At 43.2% G+C, this 25,695-nt stretch overlaps 1 protein-coding gene and 1 long non-coding RNA gene across 2 annotated transcripts in view; one reads left to right on the top strand and one right to left on the bottom strand.

The window, feature by feature from the left end:
* LOC116697866 (uncharacterized) overlaps window positions 1-7,120 on the bottom strand; it is a 16,185-nt gene extending 9,065 nt beyond the window's left edge. Inside the window, exon 1 of the long non-coding RNA XR_004334067.1 lies at window positions 7,041-7,120. This is a non-coding gene — a long non-coding RNA (uncharacterized LOC116697866). The remainder of the gene's footprint in view (window positions 1-7,040) is intronic.
* ndp (norrin cystine knot growth factor NDP) overlaps window positions 1-17,785 on the top strand; it is a gene marked incomplete in the record, with an annotated part of 23,905 nt that extends 6,120 nt beyond the window's left edge. The window contains 2 exon segments of the mRNA XM_032529383.1: window positions 9,355-9,814; window positions 17,279-17,785. Of these exon segments, the coding sequence (XP_032385274.1) occupies window positions 9,608-9,814; window positions 17,279-17,503 (432 nt within the window).
* Between the last annotated feature and the right edge of the window lie 7,910 nt (window positions 17,786-25,695).

Genomic DNA, 25,695 nt, shown 5'->3' with positions numbered 1-25,695 from the left:
TCTGCTACGGAGCCATAACGTGAGTTACAAGGTAACGGAGCCTTTCATACATTGTCGTGTTTCAATTAGAAATAAACAACGGACAAATAGAGTCTTTAAACGTTTCAAATGTAAAGTTATTCGTTGTCAAAGTGACGCCAAAATGAATGGCAGTCAATGGAATGCTAACGATGGGTGATGGCTTGCTAACATCAATATGGCGCCATGAGGAGCTTCGCTTAGAGCGGAGAGGCTTTCCCCCTTGGTGGTTAACAAACAGTTATTAGCACTTCAGTCTCACCAAAGCGGTCATACACACAGTCCTGTTCAACTTGTTTAATCTTTTTTAAGCCGTTAACTAAACTCAAAAAAACAGCCTAATCTACTGGTGTTGCTAACAATGGCTAACCTGGCTAAAGCTTACCCTACAAATCTAACTTGTAAATGGAACGCATTCAACTTGGGTGTTACGTCATTCCCAGCACTATTTGTCTTTCATGGCACTTCTGCACCCCTCCCCCCCACGCTGATAATAAAGGCTCCACGTCTGCTGGATGCACTACACACATGGGAAGGTTGTGATAGCTAATTTCTCAACTGAGCACAACTGAGCCCTCTCTCCCCTACTGTCTCGCTGGATCAACATATCTCCCTACCCACTTAAAGCAGCAACAGTGGAGCCACGGTTTCCACTCCACTGGTCTGAATGTGGACGGGTGTCACTGATGTCAGGGTGGATGCTTTGGGATGAAAGAAATGGGAACCTGGACTTGAGCCATTTAGGTTTAATGTACCCAAAGTGGTAACAATCCTTCTGTTTTCATGTCCCAGAACGCACACTATTCCTCAAACTCCAATGTATCTGAATGTGTTTTGATGGAGATAACATGGCTTTGCTTTCCAAAAATAAATTCCTCGCCTCGTCAAATGGAAAATCTGACTTTCTCTGTAGAGTCTTACTGGATGGAGCCTGGCCTTGCAGACGTTTTTTTTTCAGTCATCAAATGAAGTTGTTTACTTTAGTCAAGCTGAAATATCACGGCTGATTCAGAATGAATGGCTTGTTACGTTTTGTGGAGCTGTGCTGCCAACAACGCTGCTTTTTTTAAGGAAAACAATGAAAGCCCAAGGTCGATCAATCGATCCAACACGCCTCCAAAACACAATCACTGTCGATCAGACCAAAGGGTTGGGGTCCAAATGCTTGATCCGTCTCAGGGAGAAAGGAGGAAGATAGGGTGCACTTTGAAATGCAACACAGTTGGGATCTGTTTTTGTATTTATATCAGAGAGAAAGGCTCGGTTTGAGCGGATGATGTGGTCGATTCCAGACGATAGATCCAGGAAAGACATGGACCGTAACGGGTTCGGGTTTGACGGTCATTAGACTTGGATGAGATAGGGGGGGGGGCTACAGCTGCTGTTTGTGAACACCCGGGGCTCTATAAATCTGAGTCCAGGGCAGGTGTGGGTGAGCTGGGGGAGAGGAGGCCACGCTGGCCTTGTTCAGACCGTTCTCATGAACCATTTGTGCGCGTAGCTAGGTAGGGCACTGTAATTTGTACATATTCCACGTATTTATTACTGTCACCACCACAATGACTGTCGCTTTATAAGAGCGTGAAAATCAGCATAGAGAGGAGGTCGGCGTGGATGGGGGGGTCATAAAACACAGCGCTTAAGGCACAAGGCTGAAGAGCTTTCTTTTTGATTCTGCCTTTAAATAATAGTTCATTTCTTATGCTGCACTGTAAGTTTTTTTCTTGCATTTGATCTGTTTTTATATTTTTAGGGGATCCGTGTTTTAATCCAAACCCGATCTTGTTTACAGTCTTAATGATTGATTTTAGTGCTTAAAAAAAGTTGTTTGCCACAGGACGGTTGAGAGAGGAAGGAAGGAAGGAAGGAAGGAAGGAAGGAAGGAAGGAAGGAAGGAAGGAAGGAAGGAAGGAAGGAAGGAAGGAAGGGCTGTAACTTTTATCTGTATTTTGATATTGATTTCTTTTTTTAAATGATTAAAAGAATAACAATTAAATTAATGACAAAAAAACATCAATGTAACACAAATTAGACCCGTTCAACTATCTAGAGAGGTCCCAGAACTGCACGTCGGCATGTATTTATAAAAAGCTACAAAAACATCGTGGGGGAAAAAACTTTTAAAAAGAGACTAAAACATCAACAAGCGCCAAAAGCATTTTGGGAAAAAAGAGCCAAAGACTTTGGAAAAAAAAAAGGTGATTAAAAACGCTGAAAGAAATGATAGAAAAAATTGTTTAAAAAAAAATAAGAGAAAAACAACATCAAAAGGTAACATATGTCGGAAAAAAGCGACAAAAAATGCAAAAGAACAACAAGACTTTTGGGGAAAAATAAACGTTGAAGGAAAGGAAAGTGTCCAAAAAACTAAACTTAAAAAAAAAGGTGACAAAAAAATAAAATAAATAAAAACATTGAAAAGGAACAAAAACTTCGGAAAAAGCCCAGTTTTGAATATTATATAAATTACGCCCAACAGACAATTTAAAATAATACACCAATACTACTTCGATGCCCTGCTCTAAAACATTGTAATTTCCCCTTGCAGGATTAGTAAAGTATACAATATTATTATCAAGCTATTGAGAGAGAAAAAACGGGCTCACAGTAACGTTTTCTTGGCCAACTGTTACTGTTAAAACAGCTAAACCTAACTGTCACGTGACTAGCTGGCAGTCGCTTAAATTCGGAGGATATATCATACAAACCTGTTTTCCTGAGAACGCATCGCTCTGTTTATTATAACCAACAAGCAGACAAGCAGCTAGGCATCACACACACACGCACACACGCACACACCCCCACACACACACACACACACTCTCACACTTTCTCACACACGCACACACGTATGAGCTCACCCTGCTTTAACGAACTCCCTCACACTGATACTATTCCTCCACATGTTATCCTAAAAGCCGCCATCAGCTGAGCCGGCTGCCATTCGTAGCTATGTATTGATATCACCAGCTTTTAATGCTCAGGCATGAGTCTCCAAAAGAGACTAATTAGGATGCGTCGTCACCTTGTAGTGACAGATGTCCCTGTTTGCATAGCAATGCACTCGGAGCGCGGCTGCGTCAGCTGGCTGCCTAACAGGCAGAGGACAATCAATAGAAAATCACCTCTCGGTTCAGCAGTCGCCATTGCAACGGCACTTGAAACTGCCGTGACATCATCAACAACGTGACACGCACTGGGCAAGGCAAGGCAAGGCAGCTTCATTTGTAGAGCACATTTCAGCAACAGGGCAATTCAAAGTGCTTTGCACAAAATCAGTGAAACAGATAAAACACAAGTAAAAACAGTTAAAAATCATAAGCATTAAAAACCGGTAAAACACATGAATAGACAGTTAAAAAATAGACACATAAAACACAAGAATAAAAGTTACAGTGCAGCATAAAAATTTAAAGAAATGATTAGTCATTAAAGAAAGGCAGCATCAAAAAGAAAGGTCTTCAGCCTGATTTAAAAGAACTGAGAGTAGCAGCGGACCTGCAGGTTTCTGGCAGTTTATTCCAGATAGAGGAGCATAGAAACTGAAAGCTGCTTCACCCTGTTTAGTTCTGACTCTGGGGACAGAAAGAGACCTGTCCCAGATACCTGAGAGGTCTGGGGGGGGTCATGTGTAGTAGCAGATCAGAAATGTATTTTGGTCCTAAACCGTTAAGTGATTTATAAACTAGCAAGAGTACTTTGAAATCAATTCTTTGAGACACAGGAAGCCAGTGCAAAGACTTCAGAACTGGAGTGATGTGATCCAGTCTCTTGGTCTTAGTGAGGACCCGAGCAGCAGCGTTCTGAATCAGCTGTAGCTGTCTGATTATAAATAAATTGATCAGCAATGAAGGAGAGAAACGTCTGCACTTAGTCAGTTGTAAGGTGTAGTGTACGTAGTGTATGGCATAGTTTTGCAGGCTGCCATTTTCAAAAAATCTCAAGGTCTGAGCATTGAGGTTTGTGCAGGATGTCTTGTGTAGCACGAGTGACGGTTCCCCTTGACCAATCAGTGGTCTGCAGTCAAGGGTGGACTGGGACAAAAATTCGGCCCTGGCAAGTCCGTCCCTTTCCTGGCCCAGTTTGAGACGGGGACATTATTTTCTTTATATATTTGCAAAATCCTGCCACTCGTTAGAGGCACCAGCATGGGGCGCACTTACAGGCTTTCATAATGAAATAATACACTGGAGCAATTCACGAAACCTTCAAATAAACTATCTTAGAATAGAATGGAAATGCTGGCATATTTAAAACATATTATTACATACTTAACCCTTGTGTTGTCTTCCCGTTAACCACGAACTTGTCCTTCCTGGTCAAAATTGAAAATGAACATTTTTTTTGTGCTTTTCCAATGTTTTTGTCGCTTTTTCTGATTTATTTGTCACTTTTTCCAGCTATTGGCACCTTTTTTAAAAACCTGAGCTGGTTTAATAATAGGTTTTACAATGTTTCTTGGAATTCATGGTCAACAAACCTCATTTGTATCAGATTACACATACGTTTTTAGTTAAAAAGACAGAAATTATGAATTATTTTTGACTAATAGTTAAAATCAGAGGATGTTGAGTGGATCACAGATGGTTATGTGTTAGTTTAGTCCGGATACGGTTTTGAAACCATTAAAAAAAAGAATTCAAATTCTATAAGATTAAATAAAAGACCCAAAAAATTCAATGAAGGTAATTATTAAAATTACCCAAAGAACATTGTATGGAATCATCCGTGTTATTTTTGGGCAATTTGATTGAAAGAAATCCATATTTCTGATATAAAACACTTTGAAACGGGTCAATTTGACCTGAGGACAACACAAGGCTTAAACACCAAGGTATGAAGACGTAGGGGACCAGACCCAAGCTTTTAATTTTGAAAAGTAGAAGCCTGAGGGCAGCAGACTGGAGGCTCCAGGCTGCAGCCGTACATGTTTTTGTTAAACTAGTGTAAAACGCCTGTGTTGCCGCATTTTAAAATCATTTTTCCAGCTACCCAAAGCGGCCCAAGAGTGCATCGGCCCGTCTGCCATTCGCCAGAACTGCCAGACCGCCAGACCGCCTATTCTTGGCTGCACATAAAAAATAAAGTATTTCTGGTATTTCTGATTCTGAAAAGGTAATAAGGAGCAAACGTCTGGCTAATTCAACTCTTGTTAATCAAAGAGCACACAGCTGGCTGTAGACCATAATCAATCCGTATTCAGGTCCTCTAGGCTACTTAAGTAAAAGTACTAATACCATGCTGTGGAAAAAATCTGTAAGTAAAAGTCCTGTATTTAGATTGTTACTCAAGTAAAAGTTTGAGTATCATCACATGCAAATAACTTAAAGTATTAAAAGTAGAAGTACCCAATGCAGGAAAATCCTCCCTTTGTAGAAAGTGTAAAGGATCCAAACAGTTGTGTGTTTAAAGGTCTAATCATCTCAGCTGGCCTTTATATTGTTGGCTAGTTTACTTTATTATAAAACATCACATTTTGTAAACTACATGTGTATTGTGCGCAGAAATCTGAATGTGTAAAGTAACTAAAGCTGTCAGATGAATGTAGTGGAGTAAAAGTACAACATTTAAGTAGAAAGCAGCATGAAATGAAAAGACTCAAGACTCAACATTTGTACTTTAGTACTTTACTTCAGTAAATGTACTTAGTTACATTCCACCCAACATGTAGGGTAAAATAGAGTTCATTTACCCTGTCCTGGTATTTATTGCTGGGTGGATCCGTCATCATCTTTGTTTGCTTTACTTTAGGGCCAGGACCTGTTGTCTGTTTAACAAAAACACATGTTCTAGTGGGGGGGATTTGAGATTTACGAGACTAAATGCTGGATGTTTTTCTTGTGCGACCGTAAATACAGTTAAATCAGTTATATTCATGTTTGATTTGAATTGGTTTAACGTGTTTTTACTTTATAGTTTACAGGATGCTACAATCACGTACATTGTCTCCTTCTCCATGCAACAGTAGACTACCAGACACTGAGGAACCAGAAAAGGGACCCAAAGTTCCTAAATTCAGAGCCTGTGGATAGTTGATAGAATAGAAAAAAAACTTTGATGCAGCTAATGCTTTGCAAAGAGTTAAAAATGCACACTAACGCGTCGGGGCACACAGGCCTTCTTCAGTGTGACTTTAGCATCAAGAAAGGCTTTTTCACTTTGTCTTGGGTTCAGGGGCCATGCCAGGATACTTTAAATCGGGGATTTGATCAGACTACAGCATAGAAAATCTGCTTTGAAATATAGTAACTATTGGATAAGACTGAACAACACAATGTAACTTTCCTAAATAAAACACTTTTATTAATAATTGTAATAATATTTTCAACAGAGTGTCTTTTTCGGGGGGGGGGGGGGGGGGGGGGGGGGGGGGGGGCAGTGCCACCCTGGGCTGTTCCCTCTAGACCCGCCCCTAGACCAACGTGCTACTATGTCAGCTAAAACAGTGTGTGAGGTTTTAAAGTTTATGTATCTGTATATATGCAGTATATATATATATACTGTACACACAGATATAAATTATGTACCTATGTTTCCCTTGTATTCTTATATTTATATACTCTATGTGTATATACATATAATGTGCCTTGCATTCTTATGTCTTCTATTTATCCTATTTCATTTAATTGTAAAGCACATTTTTTTCTATGAACACAAATGTTTCAAAACCAGCTTTTGATTGATTTCTGTAATTTATTGATGAGCCAGGTGTGCTTGAACGCCTCTGGGTGCGCCATCATGCTGATAGTTGACCAATCAGATTGGCCGGTCGGCTCTACTTGATGTATGACGTCCGAGACCAGTGCACTTCAGTCGGACAACTCACGTTTGAAATGCTTATTACAACAGAAGAACATTGTGTTTGGAGGCCAGACTCCGACCTCATCAGTCCCCGTCCCCTTGGGTTTACGTGAGACATCGGGGAGTGATGATAACGGGACTTCCGCCTGGCCGGAGCCTGCAGGTGGATGCTGGGGTGGTGGTGGGCAGGGGCGTAGCACAACATTTTGGGCCCTGTGGACAGGCATTCTCTATGGGCCCCTCTCCACATCCACAGCCATCCATTCTAGCATCTTTTTGGGTCCTCCTTAAATGAGGACCCTGGGTTTCCACCCCCAGTCTGACACCCCTGGTGGTGTTGCTGAAAGCTGGCAGCGATACAGGTTGACTAGGCAGAGATGGCTAAATTATGCCGCTTAAATAGACCGCCACATTGAGGTGGTGTGTTTGGTAAATGATACGGAGAGTGAAGCATGTCACGTGTGTGTACAGCAGTGCAGCTTGAGTTGACTGCCTGCTCTAGCTCGCAGGCGTCGCCCCATTAATGGTGAAGATGGTGATACCAGCAGCAGTGATGGGGATAACAGTCGACGTTGTTAACGCTCGGCCAGGTACGGCTGGCAGGGCTGGAGGTGCTGATGGGTGTGGGCCGTCTGCTATGTAAACCCTGAAGCACATGTTGGACCGGCCAACAAAACATCTCGGGGAGTATTTATTTTAACAGGCCAAACGATACTTCTATTTGTCTCAAGAGGAATGTTAAGGTGAAACGATTCCCCTTAGAAAGGAAAACATCGGGGCTGAAGTGAGGGGGCAGCAGCCGGGAGGAGGCGTATAAAGGTTTCGAGTGAACTTGATGCATTCTGGGATTTAAGACCACACAACATTCTGGGATGGGAGAAAAACGTGCTCTTGTTCATTGGCGTTTCTGTAACCCAATCACAATGGTCCTGAAGCGATGGTGCCTCTGGAAGGAACTTGTTTTGGTGGAACGTGTAAGTTCAAAAGTTCAAAAAGTTTTAGTTTTGCAACAGAAAACTCAGATTGTACAGATAGTCTAGCTAGCTGTCTGGATTTACCCTGCAGAGATCTGAGGACCAGGTAACCATAGTCCTCAGATTGGACAGATAGTCTAGCTAGCTGTCTGGATTTACCCTGCAGAGATCTGAGGACCAGGTAACCATAGTCCTCAGATTGGACAGATAGTCCAGCTAGCTGTCTGGATTTACCCTGCAGAGATCTGAGGACCAGGTAACCATAGTCCTCAGATTGGACAGATAGTCTAGCTAGCTGTCTGGATTTACCCTGCAGAGATCTGAGGACCAGGTAACCATAGTCCTCAGATTGGACAGATAGTCTAGCTAGCTGTCTGGATTTACCCTGCAGAGATCTGAGGACCAGGTAACCATAGTCCTCAGAAATCCACCAGAGGTTAGAACGCCAACACAGAGAAAGAGGACGTTAACAATATATCCAGACGAAAATAAGGGACATCCGGCGGAATTTCAGGGCAGCAACCAAGCAATCCGGGAAGTGGAACGTTGTGGATATGGACTAATTAATAATTGATGTACCTTTACAGACATCTCAACATAAAATGACTTGAACACATATTTCTATTAAGACCATGTTTGCAGTAATACGAATATGGAATAAATCTTGAATCTTAAACCTTGATTATTACGCTCCTTTCTCGCACCTTTAATAATAACAATGTATACTTTATACTTTATACCTGCAAGGTGAAATTACTCTGTTGTAATTACACACATTACACACAGGCCTGAACTACACACACATGCTCAGTACCTAGACATGCACTAATAGAGAGATGTCAGAGTGAGGGGGGCTGACCATAGAAAGGCACCCCGAGCAGTTGGGGGTTCAGTGCCTTGCTGGAGAGCACCTTGGCAGTGCCCAGGAGGTGAACTGGCACCTCTCCAGGTACCAGTCCACCACCATACTTTGGTCCGTACGTGGACTTGAACCAGAGACCCACACAAAGCTTACGCACCACTCTGCCTAATTCACAACACATTGCCCGTTAGCAAACCTGCCTCAGCCAGTCATGAGAGGGCTTATTGGGAGAGAGCGAGTTGTTTTAATGAAAAAGTCGTTCCTGGGGAGAGGTAAGGGCCTCGCCGCAGGCTGTTTGTGCATGGCTTAAGTTTCTCCGCTGTAATAAAAGCACCAGGACCTGTGTGTACCGGGGAGTAAAGGAGACAAAGTAGGCAGCCAGGTTTGGAGTCCCACACACACTCAAACAGTCAATCACCCAAATAAACTGGCAAAAATATCTATGAGAATCTGTCTGGAGGCAGCTCCATTCACTGCACACACACACACACGCGCACACACACACACACACACACCACACACACACACACACACACACACACAGGGGACTCTGTGATCTTTTCTACAGAGCATAGTAATTCCCTTGGATGTACAAATAGACAAAACATACTGCCCACACACACACACACACAGCTTTGTTTCTTTATCAGTTCATGCGTCCGCTGATGCCTTTTTGTCTCTTTCTTCCAGACGGATGTGCATCCAGGCAGTAGGGGATGGAGCAGCCCGACGACGTGATCCTGCTACTACCTTTCTCCCTACAGTTCACGGATCTTGAACCGCCGCTGTTCTAGCAGGAACGAGAGAGAAAGAGAGAGAGAGAGAGAGAGAGAGAGAAGAAGACACCCTCCGTTTGTGAGGCCCTCGAGCGATAAAAGCGAGAAAGAGACAACTCGACGTGACGTGTTTGGGCATCGCCGTGAGGATTGAGAGCCTCGGGGTGGTTCCGATCATGAAACCTTACATCTCTGTGGCCCCCCCCTCTGGCCTGCTTCTGGTCCTGATGTGCTGCCCCCTGCTGGGCTGGGTCCAGTCCGCCAGCAGCAACAAGGCCAGCGATAACGGACACCCACACCTGGGAGACTCGGACCCGGAGCGCTGCATGAGGCACCACTTTGTGGAGACCATCACACACCCCATTTATAAGTGCAACTCCAAGGTATGGCTGAAACAGACACACACACACACACGCACGCACGCACGCACGCACGCACACACACACACTAGGGCTGCAACAAATTATTATTTTCACTGTTGATTTATCTTTTGATTATTTTCTCTATTAAGCAATGTTTTTGGTCTATGAAATGTAAAGAAAATACGTGAAAAATGTGAATCAGTGTTCCCCCAAAAAGCCCAAGATGACGTCCTCAAATGTCTCGTTTTGTCCCCCTCAAAGACATTCAGTTTACTGTCACAGAGGAGAGAGGAGACTAGAAAATATTCACATTTAACAAACTGACATCAGAGAAGTTTAAAAACAAAAAAATGACTCAGATGGCGATTCATTTAAAAGTTGACAACTACCTGATTAATTTTTGCAGCTCTAACACACACACACACACACACACACACACACACACACACACACACACACACACACACGCAATCTGCCTCTTTGTGGTCACCCGCTCATCTTTTTGATAACAAGTTAACAGGGCCAGTCCACCTGAGAAATGAGCTCATTCGTTACGATATCAGGGGAACTAGTTTTCCAGAGCGAGCCTCCGAGACACAAAGAAAAGCCGAGAGCTACAGCCAAAAAAACATCCTCCAACGCTAACTTCATTTATCTCGGACACATTTTTCTCTTTCTACTAGTAGCCTATAACTCTCGATGCCCCCCGAAAGCCTCCTCCGTTTCTTTCCAATTCGTTCTCTCTCTTTATCGCCATCTTTCCGTCATTTAGAAGAGTCATGCTTCGTTTCTCAGGGAGAGTGCGGTGTGTTTGTGTGTGTGTGTGTGTGTTTGTGTGTGTGTGCGGGGTGCTGGACATGGGCCATGATGCAGACATATTCTGCACCTCAGCTGGGACTCAGTTTTGGCTGAGGTGGATGTCTCCCTGTCAGCCGGCGCTCTCTGCTGCCTCTGCCAGGGGCTGAAGAGAGACATGAAGGCGTGGTGCGTCACTCTGTTTCTGCGTGTTGGACATCTTGAGAAGTTTTCTCAGTGAACCGCAGACAATTCCGACAAATTTCTCTTAGTACATTCTCCAGAGTTGCCCTCACTTCCTGGAAGGATTCCTTTTTGGTTTAGGCGAGGGCTAGTCTTGCATTGCCAGACCTTCTTTGACAGCGCTGCGGAGGAGGGTCTGGCTAGTCCACACAGCATTCTGGGTTGGGAGAAAAACCTGCTCTGGTTTATTGACATTTTATTTATTTTTTAAGATTTTTTGGGGGGCTTTTCCGCCTTTGATTTTTGACCTAACAGTTAGGTAAGAAAGGGGAAAGACACGCATGAAATAATCGCAGGTCGGATTCAAACCCTAGACCTCTGGGTCGAGGTGTAAACCTCTATGCATATGTGCACCCGCTCTACCACTGAGCCAGCCTGGCCACTTATTGGCAATTCTTTAAACCAATCACAATCAGCGCACAACAGACTATTGAGACCTTTAAAAAAGGACTAAAAACATTTACTTTTATCAGAACTTATGAGTTTTAATCTTGCACAATAATGTTGTTGCATTATTTATAGATATTTTAAACTGATGTTTTTACCTTACGTTTATGATCTTACCTGTAGCACTTTGAGGTTTGTCTCAGATGTAAAGTGCATTACAGATAAAATGTATTGTTATTATTATTATTAGCTTGAAAGGTGCTTAGCGCCGGACGGAGCCCCGGTGCCTCTGCAAAATAGCCTGTTAGCTTATTTTGGTGGAACATGTGTACATTAAAAGTTTTAGTGGCCAACAGAAAACTCAGATTGTACATATAGTCTGCTAGCTGTCTGGATTTACCCTGCGCGAGTCTGAGGACCAGTAACCATAGTCCTCGATTGGACAGATAGTCTAGCTAGCTGTCTGGATTTACCCTGCAGAGACCTGGGACCAGGTAACCATAGTCCTCAGATTGGACAGATAGTCTAGCTAGCTGTCTGGATTTACCCTGCAGAGATCTGAGGACCAGGTAACCATAGTCCTCAGATTGGACAGATAGTCCCTAGCTGTCTGGATTAACCCTGCAGATCTGAGGACCATGTAACATATTCCTCAGATTGGACAGATAGTCTAGCTAGCTGTCTGGATTTACCCTGCAGAGATCTAGGACCAGAACCATAGTCCTCAGATTGGACAGATAGTCCAGCTAGCTGTCTGGATTTACCCTGCAGAGATCTGGACCAGGAACCATAGTCCTCAGATTGGACAGATGTCTAGCTAGCTGTCTGGATTTACCCTGCAGAGATCTGAGACCATGTAACCATAGTCCTCAGATTGGACAGATAGTCTAGCTAGCTGTCTGGATTTACCCTGCAGAGATCTGGGGACCAGTAACCATAGTCCTCAGATTGGACAGATAGTCTAGCTAGCTGTCTGGATTTACCCTGCAGAGATCGAGGACCATGTAACCACGTGGCCGAGATTGTCTGGAGAAATTTAAGGGGGGGGTCTGTCGACAGTGGCACAGCTCTGGGATGTAACCAAGTACTGTACTCAAGTACAAATTTAAGGTACTTGTACTTTACTTGAGTCTTTTTTTTCCATGCCACTTTCTACTTCTACTCCGCTATATTTCGGAGAGAAATATTGTACTTTTTACACCTCTAAATTTAAAAACAAAACAAATTAAGATTGTTGCACTCATGTAGTTTATAAAATGTGTTATAAATTAAACTACCTAAAAACTTGGAAGGTTGGTGGTTCAATCCCTGGCCTTGCAGTCCCATGTCGAAGTGTCCTTGGGCAACACACTGAACCCAGAGTTGCCCCCGATGCGGCGTCTGTGTGAGTGTTTATCCGATGCCTCGGCGACAACGTATGAATGTGCGTGAACGGTTCCTTTACTGTGTAAAAAAGCGCTTTGAGTAGTTGGTAAGACTAGAAAAGCGCTGTATAAATACAGCAGATACACAGATTATCTGATTTGACACTTGTTTGGATTGTTCCTAAAATGTGAGGATTTTTCTGCAGTGAGTACTTTTACTTTTACTTGTAACGAGTATTTTTACAGTGTGGTATTGGTACCTTTACTTAAGTAAAGCATCTCAATACTTCTTCCACCACAGCCCGTGCATGATGTGTGACAGGGGCTCCAGAGACTGATGATTCATGCTATTGTGGAAAAAGGGAGCTGTCAATTTTTCACTCTGTCCATTTTTGTTGTGCAGTTGTTCAGCTAGCGTGGGTGATCAGTTCTTTGGTCTTTTTTTAATATTCTGTCTCTGAGTGCACGGAGCAGGTGGCCCGACCACAGCCTCGCTCAGGGGCGGCAGGGCTGAGCGCCCTCGCGGCACGAGACGGGGCTTTTTGTTACAGAGCTGACGGACGCCTGACTGGGCGACCGGTGTTTTCACAGAATCTACCTGTAAGAAGTGTTTCAAAGGGTTGTCTGGAGGATTTGTATGTATAAACTATATATTAAAAAATGAAAATATGAACCTTTTTTGAGATTATTTAGATTTTTTTCCAACCGCCATATACATACACTACCGGTCAAAAGTTTGGGGTCACTTAGAAATTTCCATTGCACTCCATTGTAGACAGAATCCCATCTGAGATCAGTTGCCTTGTTTTTTTAACCAGGGCAGCAGTTTTCAGATTACATTATGTGCTTACATAATTGCATAAGGGTTGTCCAATGTTTTCTTAGTTAGTTTTTTTAAATGATATCAGATTAGTAAACCGAATGTGCCTTTGGAACATTGGATGAATGGTTGCTGATAATGGGTAATGTAGATATTGCATTAAAGATCAGCCACCCACTCAGATCAGCTGCTATCCTGTCTATAATGGAGTGAAATGGAAATTTGTAAGTGAACCCAAACTTTTGACCGGTAGTGTATATATAGATTAGATTAGATTAGATTAGATTAGATTCAACTTTATTGTCATTACACATGTACAGGTACAAGGCAACGAAATGCAGTTTGGGTCTAACCAGAAGTGCAATAGCAATATATAGTAGGTAATGGAGCCTTTTATACTTTGTTGTGTTTCTTTAGAAATAAACACAGACAAATAGAGTCTTTAAACGCTTCAGATGTAATTAGTTATTTGCTGTCAAAGTGACGCCAAAATGAATGGCAGTCAATGGGATGCTAACGGCAGGTGATGGCTTCTTAGCATCAAAATGGCGCCACAGGAGCTACGCTTCGTGAAGGCTGGCTTACCCCCTTGGAGGAAAAGGGACTTCAAAATAAAACAGGAAACAGAAACGTACTGTTTGTTTTGTCGGTGCAGTCGGAATAAAACGTCGAACCGGGAATCGATTTGACCGGCTGTGTGTATGAAACGCATTCTACAAAGTTTCACCTTAAACCTGCCATTAGTTTCAGAGGAAACCGAGTTTGAAGCTCTGTGATTGGATGTTCCCCTGCATCTCCATTTATCTCATACCCTCTCACATGCAGAGGGGAATGACCACCCAGTGTATTACCTTTTTATTTTTTTATCTCATGAATGAAAGGAGGAGTTGGAAAATGTGCCGACAGAGAGGAGGAGAGAGGCGTCACAGCAGAGGGGATTATCACTGTTTCGCCTGATCCTCAGCTAGGACAAAGACAAATGGTCTTAAAGTGGCGACAACACTCCTGGTGTGTGCTGTGTGTGTGTGTGTGTGTGTGTGTGTGTGTGTGTGTGTGTGTGTGTGTGTGTGTGTGTCACCCTGCCTTGGCCCCAGACAGGCTTTTGTCACAGTGGGTACATGGGTGGCGACACAGAGCAGCTGATAGAAGGACATGACACAGGAGTCTGTTTAGGGAGGCGACAGGAATGTAGTGACCCACGGAGGAATGCCGGATGGTCGGACGCTCGCAACACTAATCAGGCCTGTGCGTGCGTGCGTGCGTGCGTGCGGGCACACGCGTCCATGTGGATGTGCGTGTGAGCTTGATACAGTGGTTGGGTTTGTCCCCTTAGGATACATTTAAACATACATCCCTGTGGAAGAAAAGAGTGGACTAAACCTTGTCTCCCCAGCACCGTGGCGTAAAGTCTGGCTACACCCCAGGTGCATTCTGGAATAAAAAAGAGACATAACCTCTCTGGGATGTCTGCATTTCTGTAAACCAATCACAATCGTCTTGGGCGGCGCATAGCTCCGGATGCAGCAACGGGGGCTCTGGAGAATGGACTCAGAAAGGAACTAGATCTGGTGGATCGTTTGCACCCGGCTAAAGAAAACGCCACATACAATATTAAATAGAGTTAACTGTTGACACAATACAGTGACGTGAGCTATTTAAATCAGCTGATACATGGTTACACCTCATTATCTCTTACCAGTGGATCTCTGTATGCAATCCCACCAATCAGTCCCAAAATGTCCCAGTTGGAGAAGAAATGCCCTCAACATATTCTTTGTGAATCTTTACAATCATTCCCTGAAAGAACCGAGCAGTTCTGCTTTGTTGCACCAACCAAATTTTCTTTAAAACTTGACATTTTCAGAGTGTAGCTTTCTAGCTCGAAGGTTGTTCCTCCCGGAATTTTTGAGAACGTCGACACACAGAGAGTGGGAGGTGAGAGGGCAAAGCCTGACATCTTTATCCTGGAAATGTACTTTGGAATTAGAAGAAAGCCGGTGTGAATGCCTGTGTGACCCTGAGCTCTGAGCAGCAGCAGGTGTAGGAGTGTGTGACTGCTCGCGTCGCTATCTCTCGGTGTGCAGGTGCAAGGCCGAGGCTCGGAGACGCAGGAGACGCAGGAGACGCAGGAGACACAGAAGACAAACAGACAGACGGCTTGTCACTTTTCGACAAAACACTGACAGAGAGAAGCGTTTGTTATCTCTGACAGCACTTTGACTCCTGGAAAACCCCGTTTGAAGGACGTTTCTTATAAAGACGATGCTTTTAAAAGCAAACTAAAGACCTACCTTTTAAAACTTTAAATTTTAACCCTCCTGTTGTCCTGGGATCAAATTTGACCCGTTTTTAAAAGTTTCTGCATCAGAAATTTGGGATTTCATCTTTCATCCGAATTGTCCAAATATTACATGGATGGTTCCATATAACGCTGAAGGATCAGCTTACTACTTTTACTACTAATTTTGAGTGTTTTATTTCCTCAAAAAATTATATAATTTCATATAAACGAATGAATTCAAAAAGGAAAATAGTTTAAAACTAGTGGTAATATATTGGTGTTAGTGATGGGTACAGTATACCGATGGAAGTGTTACAAAATTAAGAAATTGTTGAAAAAAAGCATCAAAAAGTGATAAAAAAAAAAAAGTATCTCAACCGCGTCAAAAAAGCAATAAAAAGTGTTGAAAAAGCATCAACAAATTGTTCATTTTCAGCTTTGACCTGGGAGGACAACACAAGGGTTAACGTTTTATTTGTTTATCTATGAATGGATCTGTCTATTTATGTATTTCAGCCTGCTTTATTTCTATATGCATGTTGTTTTATGTACACCTTTTCTGCGGTGATCCGAAATGAAAATCTGTGGAATTTAGCGGCCTGCTTTCCTGCTTGGTGTGTGTTTTTAATTTATATTGTTTTAATGTTGTTGCAGAAACTCTACTCTCTAAGATTCTTTGTGCTGTTTCTGTGGAAGACTTTGCATTCCATTTCATACAAACTGTAAGAAAAGCGCTGTACAAATAAATAATAATAATAATAACTTTGACTTATAAAGCGCCTTTCACAAACGCAAGGACGCTTAACAAACAGGGGGGGGGTTAAGAGGTGAAAGGTGTGAGGCCAGGAGAGATTAAATTCCATAAGCCTCAGTGAAGAGGTATGTTTTAAGATGGGTTTTAAAGGTTATAATAGAGGAGGCAGAGCGAATAGCAAGAGGAAGCTGGTTCCAGAGCGATGGGCCACTGACACAGAAGGCTCTGTCACCAAATGACCGGAGCCTGGAATCAGGGACAGCAAGCAGGTCCTTGTCAGAGGACCGCAGGGACCGTGACTGAGTGTATGGGTGGAGCAGATCTGTTAGGTACTGAGGTGCAAGTCCATGGAAAGATTTTTATGTCAGTAAATAAAGCCTGATTGATTGATTGAAGGACACCGCTGCCGGGGCGGGGAACCAGCGATGACCTCGACACATGGCTCCCGGCTTTTTAAACATGTTTATTGAAGGAATCGTTTAGACCCTGTTCACGCGTACATGGTCATTTTGATAAACGGAGACATTTCCCTTCTTCGAGTTTGCCTCTGAAAACGAGTCTTTCTAAAATCTCCGTCCAGGCTGGTCTCTGATTTCCACTGTTGCAAAATGATGCGTCTGGCCAGCAATGTACATAGGGACAGGACCCTTCATAGTTTGTGATCTTGGGATTCAACACCACTGAACCAAAGACGGCATGGAGTGGGTCTGGAGCAATATAAATATAAGAGACCAGAAAAGAGACCAAAACTGATGTGTAAGAGTCCCTGTATGTTATTGATTGATTGATTGATGATCTGTGCTTTCCTAACTCTTTTTGTTTCCCGCCTGCTGCGTTCCAGATGGTGTTGCTGGCGCGCTGCGAGGGCCACTGCAGCCACACCACCCGCTCCGACCCCCTCATCTCCTTCAGCTCGGTGCTCAAACAGCCCTTCAAGAGCACCTGCTCCTGCTGCCGGCCGCACACCTCCAAGCTGAAGGCGGTACGGCTGCGATGCTCCGGCGGGACTCGCATCACGGCCACTTACAGATACATCCTCGCCTGCAACTGCGAGGAGTGCAGCTGAGCGGGGGGGGGTATGTGGGAGAGCAGCGCCCTCCCACACCTTTATGACTCTCAGGAACCGAATCCTCTTTCTCTAAGGCCATCGAGAGTTCGTCTCAGTTGATTATTGGATCGGAAACTCGCCCCCGGAGGACAGCGGCTCGAGTTGCTTGTTGTTATCTTGGCAGTGAAACTTTGGAGCAATCGCACCACCCTTTTTCACACAGACCTTAAAATTGACCCGCAGCCTTTCGGGACTCGGACCGAACACACTATACTCTCCGTAATGCTTTCAATCACTGCAGAGCCGTGCTTCTCCAGGACACGGAGGCCAAACTCCACAAACCTCTTCTCCCACGGGCCATTTGGAGAGACCCTCCTCGCTCATTACAGGCCTCTGTAATTCATAACACACATGCTCACAAAACCACAGTATGAGAGCTCATTACAGATATCTGTGACGGTGGCTTTCCTCCAGCTCCATAAAACCCCCACCATGCATTTGACAAACAAAAACAACACGCCTCGTTAAAAAGCAGCATGGGAATGGACGAGGAACGGTTCCACGTGAGCCCCAAGCGTGGGGTTGGACCTGCATGGAGGCACCTGCGCCACGCTTATTCACTCCAGTAACATTTTACACACTCCCAACAGACTTGAAGCTCTCTGTGTAAAAAGACAAGCGAGGCTGACAGGACAGCTCATCGGGTGGACAATAAAAGAGAGGAGGCCGACGAAGGAGAAGAGCTCGGAGGATTAATAAGAGAGCGAAGGTGGAGGATAGACCAGCGCCTGGGTGGTCACGTGGACTGTCAGTAAGACTTTCAAGGCGTCCAGTGTTCATTTGAAATGTAATCTATTTGAATCTTTGTGATTGTTCCTATCAATATCATTGAAAACTGCAGCCTGTGTGTATTGTTAATAATGTTTTAAACGGGAGGAAACACCCTGCTCCTGTCTGTAAAAAGCCTGAAAAATGTCCCTCATAGTCCACCATTATCAATACCAGAACTACAAACTCTGTGTGTGTGTGTGTGTTTGTGTGTGTGTGTGTGTGTGTGTGTGTGTGTGTGTGTGTGTGTGTGTGTGTGTGTGTGTGTGTGTGTGTGTGTGTGTGTGTGTGTGTGTGTGTGTGTGTGTCATCCGCCATCAGTGTTTTTGCGGTCAGTTTATGTGAATTAAAAAACTCAGTCATGTTGTCATAAATTGTGTTTTCTTCTCTCATAAAAACTCCAATTTTTCTAACACCACGACATGTTTTTAGAGCTTATATTTTTAAATTTAAACAAACTAATGAGGGGGGTTTATTGATTCAAGAAAAGGCCATCATAATTTAGATTTTTAAAACCCTTTTTTTTTTATTCAACCACCACTGAATATTTTATATTCCCCGAGCACTGAAATCCATCTGATGGAGTTTATGTGGATTGATCGCCTTCAGCTGGAGTAGATGACTGGAGGTGGAAGGGGGGGTGGAGGGTTGTACTCTTTGCCTGCAATAACAGCTGATAGCAAAGGGAGAAACAGATTTAAAGCAGGGTTGGGACTCTGTGATTGGCCCTTGCCATTTGTGTACGATGCTGATTGGTTTAGCAGGAAGGTGAACGCCTCCAACAGCTGATTGGAGTTAGGTAGAGCATTGATTGAGAGTGAGGTATTCCTGAGAGGATTTACACTGAGATACATTTCAATCAGGAGAGACTAGTTATAGATATGCGACAGTTATACTTATATTTATTCGGATAACAGCTGAATTGATTTAGGAGTGCATCAATTAATAGTTAGGTCTTCCTGAAAGAATTACGCTGAGCTACATTTCTTTAAACCAATCACAATCGTCTTGGGATGGAGCGACGGTGCCTCTGCTAAATAGCCTCGGGAAGGAGCTTGTTTTTGATGGAACATGTGTACGTTCAAAAGGCGTTTTAGTCGTGCAACAAAAAACTCTGCTGAGTTTCGAACGCCAACACAAAGGAAGAGGACGGTAACGGACATCCGGACAAAAATTAAGGACATTCTACGGAATTTCCGTCTGCCAAAGGAACGATCCCGGAAGTGGAACGTCGTGGAGATATAGGGTAGGTGAAACACTTTAATTTAAGAAATAAAGGAGCAGGATGCGGCTGTGATACGACTGTGGGAACGGGAAGAATAAGCAGTGAGGCTGACGTCAATAAAATAAGAGTAAAAACTGGATTACATTCAGTACACGTGTCACAAGTCAAATAATAAGATGGAACGATGTGACGTTACATCTAGGGCTGCAACTACCGATTATTTTTATAGTTTATTAACGTGTTGATCATTTTCTTGATTAATCGATTAGCTGTTTGGTCTAGGAAATGTCAGAAAATGCTGAAAAATGTGGATCAGTGTATCCCCAAAAGACCAAGATGACGTCCTCAAATGTCTCATTTTGTCCACAACTCAAAGATCTTCAGTTTAGTATCACAAAGAAGAGAAGAAACTCTAAGGTATTCACATTTAAGAAGCTGCAAACAGAGATTTTTTACCTTTTGTCTTAAAAAAAAAAAAACTAAACTTGACTAATAGATTATCAAAATAGTTGGCGGTTAATAATCGATTAACTGATTCATCGTTGCAGCTCTAGTTACAACATGCAATGAATGATGGAGGCTAACAATCACAAACAAACAAAAACAACTCCATAGAGAGTTAATGGCTGAGCAGAAATAGCATCAAAAATAGGGTTTGATTTCATGAGAAAATATTCAAGGTTACAAGTTTAAGTATTCCATTTTAGTTAAAGTGAATGCAGTATTGAATTATTGTGGCATTTCTTTGATGTTACAAGGTTTTAAACTGGAGCCAAAAATGTAAAACACAAAGCTTTAAGGTTTCTTTAATGCTGAAGAAAATAACTAAAAGGGTGTAGATCAGCAGGAGGTCGTTCTCATGACTGCGGGCTAATGAATGTGGCACTTGCAAAAATCAAGGCCAGCTGAAAACCAGCTTGTAAAACTGAACGTTAAACGATATAAAAACTGGGGAAATTTAAAAAGAAAAGAACCGGTTTGTCACTGCTGAATCCATCCTGCTGGAGACACCAAATCCTATCAGTCCCAGAGATGCAGAGAGGAAATATAAACTGGATGCCCCCCCCCCCCCCACACACACACACACCCCCCTCTCTCTTTTCTTGGTTTGTTTCCTCTCCTCTGAATAATGAGTGTATGAAGACACGTCACCCTCTGTGGTTTTAGACTCGTGTAAAGGACATTGATCCATGGGTAGAGAGCTGATGCTGCAATGTTTCCTCTGATGAGAAGATAAAGAAGTCATGTTTGTTAAAAGAAGAAAAACAGCAGCTGCTGATGAGGGTTGGCAAAGACGAAAGAGCTGGGTGGTATTAGTGTGAGTCAACTTCGGAGCAGAACGGCTGTAGTCCCAGTCCCAGTCCCAGAGCTCTCCTTCCTGCTGTTTGCTCTCATCATCAACATCCATGCTGAAGAACAGATCATCATCCAGGGGGAAGGAGACTCCTACACCTTCAACCTCCCCAACAACACCAACTCCTGCCTGATCTCCAGGTCTGTTGGTGAGGAGAAGCTGGTCCTGTGGACCACCTCTGACCTCTGTTCCAACCACTCCTCAGTACCTGAACACCTGAAACAACGACTGGTCAGCACAGTGAATACTTCTTCTTACACCATCCTCGACCTGACCCATTCAGACTCTGGCTCGTACCAAGAGGAGTGCTGGACTGAGGGCAACGTGACTCATGAGAACAACATCACTTTTACTGTTTGTACTTCAAGATATCGGACAGTTATTGAACTGAGACTTGGAGCAACAGTGGACCTGCTATGTGATGGAGCAGCTGATGATCTGGATGTCCAGACTTTAGACATGAGCAAGAAACATGGAGCAGAGTTTTTGGGGACAATACCACATCAGTTATGGACAGTGTTAGAGGAAGACACCAAGTGGTGACACACATGTCAGCTCTTTGTGTATCCAATGTCACAATAACAGACTTTCCACACTACAACTGTGTGAGGATGGACCAACAGCAGCGTGTTAGCAGGTACAATATATAGTTGAGACTACGGTTGCATGAAAGACGGCTGTGTTACCGTGCACCATCACTGATTCCACTGATGACCCCCCCCACACGTTGGGTTAATCGGTTATCTCGCCAAGAACTACACAACCAGACTGTTCCTACAGTAGACCAAAACTACTCGCGGGTGTTTTCATCCCTAATGTTAAATCCCTCAGGTTGGTACGGCTGTGAAGCCTCTAGAACAGAGCTAACATATCATCTGTATGTGTGCCCCAAATTTGCCCCCCCCCTGCTGTAGAGCTCTTCTCAGAGGGAGAGAAAGTCACTGTCATATGCAGATATTTGGGACAGGTTAAGGTGCATCACTGGTTTGTCAAGTCAAACCGAACAGAGGGAAGAATCTTTAGTGTAGCGTCTGATCAGAGGATGAGCACAGTGAGCATGTCTAAAGGTAACCTGGTTATTTACTCAAAGGTTGCAAACCCCTGCCTCAGACTCTTGGCCGTTGCTGCCCTCTGCTGACAAACAACACTGCACACAACTGTAGCTGCTGCACCCTGATCATCTTTATTATCAACCTCTGCTGGCAGCCTCCACAGCTCCACCCCATTGCCTGATGAAGACCCCCTTTACTGATCCGCAGGAGGCTGAGTTCATTGCTAGAACGACCACCACACATTATCACGGGGGGCTTTTAAGGGAAGGCAGCCGGCAAGGTCTATCACTCTGTATTGAAATTGTTAAGAGAAATTGATGTAGGTCATTTTATTAGTTTGTTTTCCCTATTTTTTTTTTTTTTTTTTTTGCACTGCATTTGTCTCTCGTTGCACTCCAGCCCTGCTGGTGGTGGTAGTGTACCTTCAGTTGGTATGCCAACCATCAATAAACCAAGAAGAAGAAGAAGAAGAAGAAGAAGAAGAGTTCATTGTTAAAACGGCACAGAAACATCACAGGAAGAGCAGAATGTGTTTGTTTCTTACCAATAGCAGCATTACATTCTACTTGTGTTTTCTTAATGAAGCAGCAACCTCTTATAATGTAATATAAATAAAATATTATAGTAATCTCTTATTTGGGGTCACTTGTAGTCATGTGTAAGTTTTTGATTGTTTTGTGTCTAATTTTTAGCGTCTGTGGACGATTTGCATTTCCGTGGTCATCTGCTTTTCACGTTGCTGAAATCGCCTCCTCGACTCCTCCGCTTGCTTCCCTTCCTCGCGTCTTAGTTCCTCCCGAAGAGGAGGTACGGGGGAGACGTGAGGAAATCTTTGGAGGAGAGAGGCAACGAGCAAATAGCTGCATCTCATGGCCCTTTATTCCATAGCTCCCTGACTCACGCGGTTCTGTCCCTCCTCGGTGAAGGCCGTCTCAGAGCTCTTCTTTGAGGAGCGAGGAGTGAGGATGGATCATCGAGGAGCTATAGGCGAGGATCCAGGAGAGCAGACTTCCTGGAAGCCGTGCAGCTGAAGGAGTTGCTAACTCCCAACACCCACTGTGGAATTACAGTGAAATTAAATAATTCCCCTTTTTGCTGTAGACCCCCTTCGAACCTCAAGGACCACACAACATGTGCAAAGATCAGCCCAACAGGCTCGGCTGTAACCGACCCACCAACCACCAGAGGGCAGCAGAAACTAAAGAACAGCCTGCTCGTGCCAAGTTACACACCAGTATACAGGGTTTCACCTGCCAATGTAAGGGTTAGGTGCAGCACCTTAAGGCGAATGAATGTACTGTAACTGAAAGACTTTCCTCAGATCTAATGCTGGTAATACTTCTTTAGGTTTTGTCTTTAACCTTTTAAATGTTATTTATGTATTTTCGACTCTAGCTTTTCCAACACAAGTCCACAGGGCAGTGAAAGAGAGACCCAAAAACCAACGATGAGACCTTTTTAAAAAAAAAATATTTTCTTAACCGTGAGCGTTTAGTTCTCGGAAGCACAATTGAGTGCAAGCCCTACTTTTCAATGTAGCCAAGATTACAGAAAATAAATTACAATTATGCTATTTGTTACCTATTTGCATGCCAAAGTCTTCCACAAAGCTAGGGAAAACACTGTGTGTGTGTGTGTGTGTGTGGTGTGTGTGTGTGTGTGTATATACATACATATAGGCCTACATATATATTCCCCAAAAAGCCCAAGATGACGTCCTCAAATGTCTTGTTTTGTCCACAACTCAAAGATATTCAGTTTACTGTCACATAGGAGAGAAGACACTAGAAAACGTTCATATATATTGGCGTTCAATTTAATAGTTGACAGCTACAATACAATGGGTTGATCTTTGCAGCTCTCGTTTTGTGTTTAAGTGATAGTAGGCCCGTTGGAGATGAACTGGGCCTTGGATGGAAGCAGGCGGCAGCGGTGACAAACGGCGGCGGTGAAATTGGACAGTTTCCAGACGTTTCCAGCCGTCTTCAGGCTGAAACAGGAAGTGACAGAAACACTCACATCCTGTTAAGTCCGATTTAATAACATGTTATCAGACCCGTACATCAGCTGGTACCCAGTCTCCAGTTGTTTTTATTACTACAGAGTTGCTGTCAAAATGCTCTACATGCCATCTGTTGTTGACGTTAATAAATAACAGACTGTATGGGATCCGGGATCTGAAACGTCACTATCAGCCAAAACAACGCGTGTTCTGTACAGAATAATCCTTTAAATCAGACAAATAGCAATTAAAATCTCTCAGATTCACAAACAATACAAATTTCATATAAAACGTCAACATGTTGAGTCGATTCTGAACCAATCAGCTGAGAGCCAGGCGTTTCCCAGCATGCACTGGGTCCGCCTGAGTCTTGCATCTCAATCTGCCTCAACCCCTGATCTCGTGAGGTTATTGTTGCCCATGTGCGCATAACGTCAGAGCAAGATTAAGTGGGACACAAATGTACCCAGCATGCAACGTGCGGGGATCGTCTGTGGAACACCTGGCTCATCTCGAACGAGTCCTAATCATCAACAACAGCCGGAGTGTTGGACGTCTGCGTCCTAAACCGTACGATTCTGCCCAAAGGCGTAGATTTCCCCCCAATATTTACTAGAGGTAGATCCATATGAAAGAACAAAAAATAACATAACGTTCAGAAAACAAGAACTGTGTCTACTTTGCTACATGAAAGAACACAAAAGGAAGTGAAAACTAAAAGTTTAGTGTTTAATACGGTCTCATTCTCTTACAGAAAACGCAAATTGTTGCAGAAATATTCACCAGAATGCAGGAAATGAAGTGTTTGACGCTGATCATTTTCCATGTTGAAACAAAATTTTAAATTTTTGACTTTTGATAATTTTATGTTCTTGTCTTATATTTTTGTGTCAACACTGCAAAGGGATTGCTTCAATCTAGTTGCACAGGTACTGTGTACTTGTGCATTATGACAGTAAAGGCATTCTATTCTATTCTAAAACCTACGCCCTTGATTCTGCTTGTAACTATTAGGTAAATTGTAATTTCTCTACAGGTACATGCCACTTCCTTCTATCTGAACTGACAACGAAGTCATATCAGATTTTCACCAGCAAGTTCTCCTCTATTGGAATTTGGTTTATGAACACAGTTTTACTCCTTATGGGACAACAGGTACACCTTATCCAATAGGAAGTCATTGGTTATGAGCACTTGGATGGAAAAAGGAGTCTGGACTGTGTCTCAGTTAATGGATGGATCTGATGGATTTTTAAACCATACTGAATTCTTTGACATACCCAGACACCTTGGTGTCCAAAGCCATTCCAGTTCCCTTTAAAACAATGACCCAACAACTTTTGGTTATGTCAGAGATGAGGCCTCGTTGTGTTGACGATGTCAGTTTGACCAGCAAACAGTTCACTAACAAGTTTGTGAAGAATGTGTTGTGTGTAAAATAATATCCCTTTCAACTGAAAAGAAAAAATAGAATGGCTTTATTGTTGATAGGTGGAATATTTAAGCATGTAAACTGTATTTTAACTAATTTAAGGATCTTCCACAGAAGATTTAGTTTGAGGTAACCCAACGCCACAACTGAGAATAGATCAGAGTGTGTCTTTCTATTGGAAGGGTGTTATAAATCAGGAGTGGTTGGAAGGTAACACTCGATCACAGGAAATGGATAGACTGACATGTGTGAGGACAAGAAGAAAAGTATAAAAGAGGAGTTATTCGAAGTGTGTGTGTGTGTGTGTGTGTGTGTGT

The sequence above is a fragment of the Etheostoma spectabile genome, chromosome 11 (assembly GCF_008692095.1).
Source record: "Etheostoma spectabile isolate EspeVRDwgs_2016 chromosome 11, UIUC_Espe_1.0, whole genome shotgun sequence".
Taxonomy (NCBI): Eukaryota; Metazoa; Chordata; class Actinopteri; order Perciformes; family Percidae; genus Etheostoma; species Etheostoma spectabile.
Note: the sequence above shows the minus strand (reverse complement) of the source record. Positions and strands in the feature narration are given on the sequence as shown.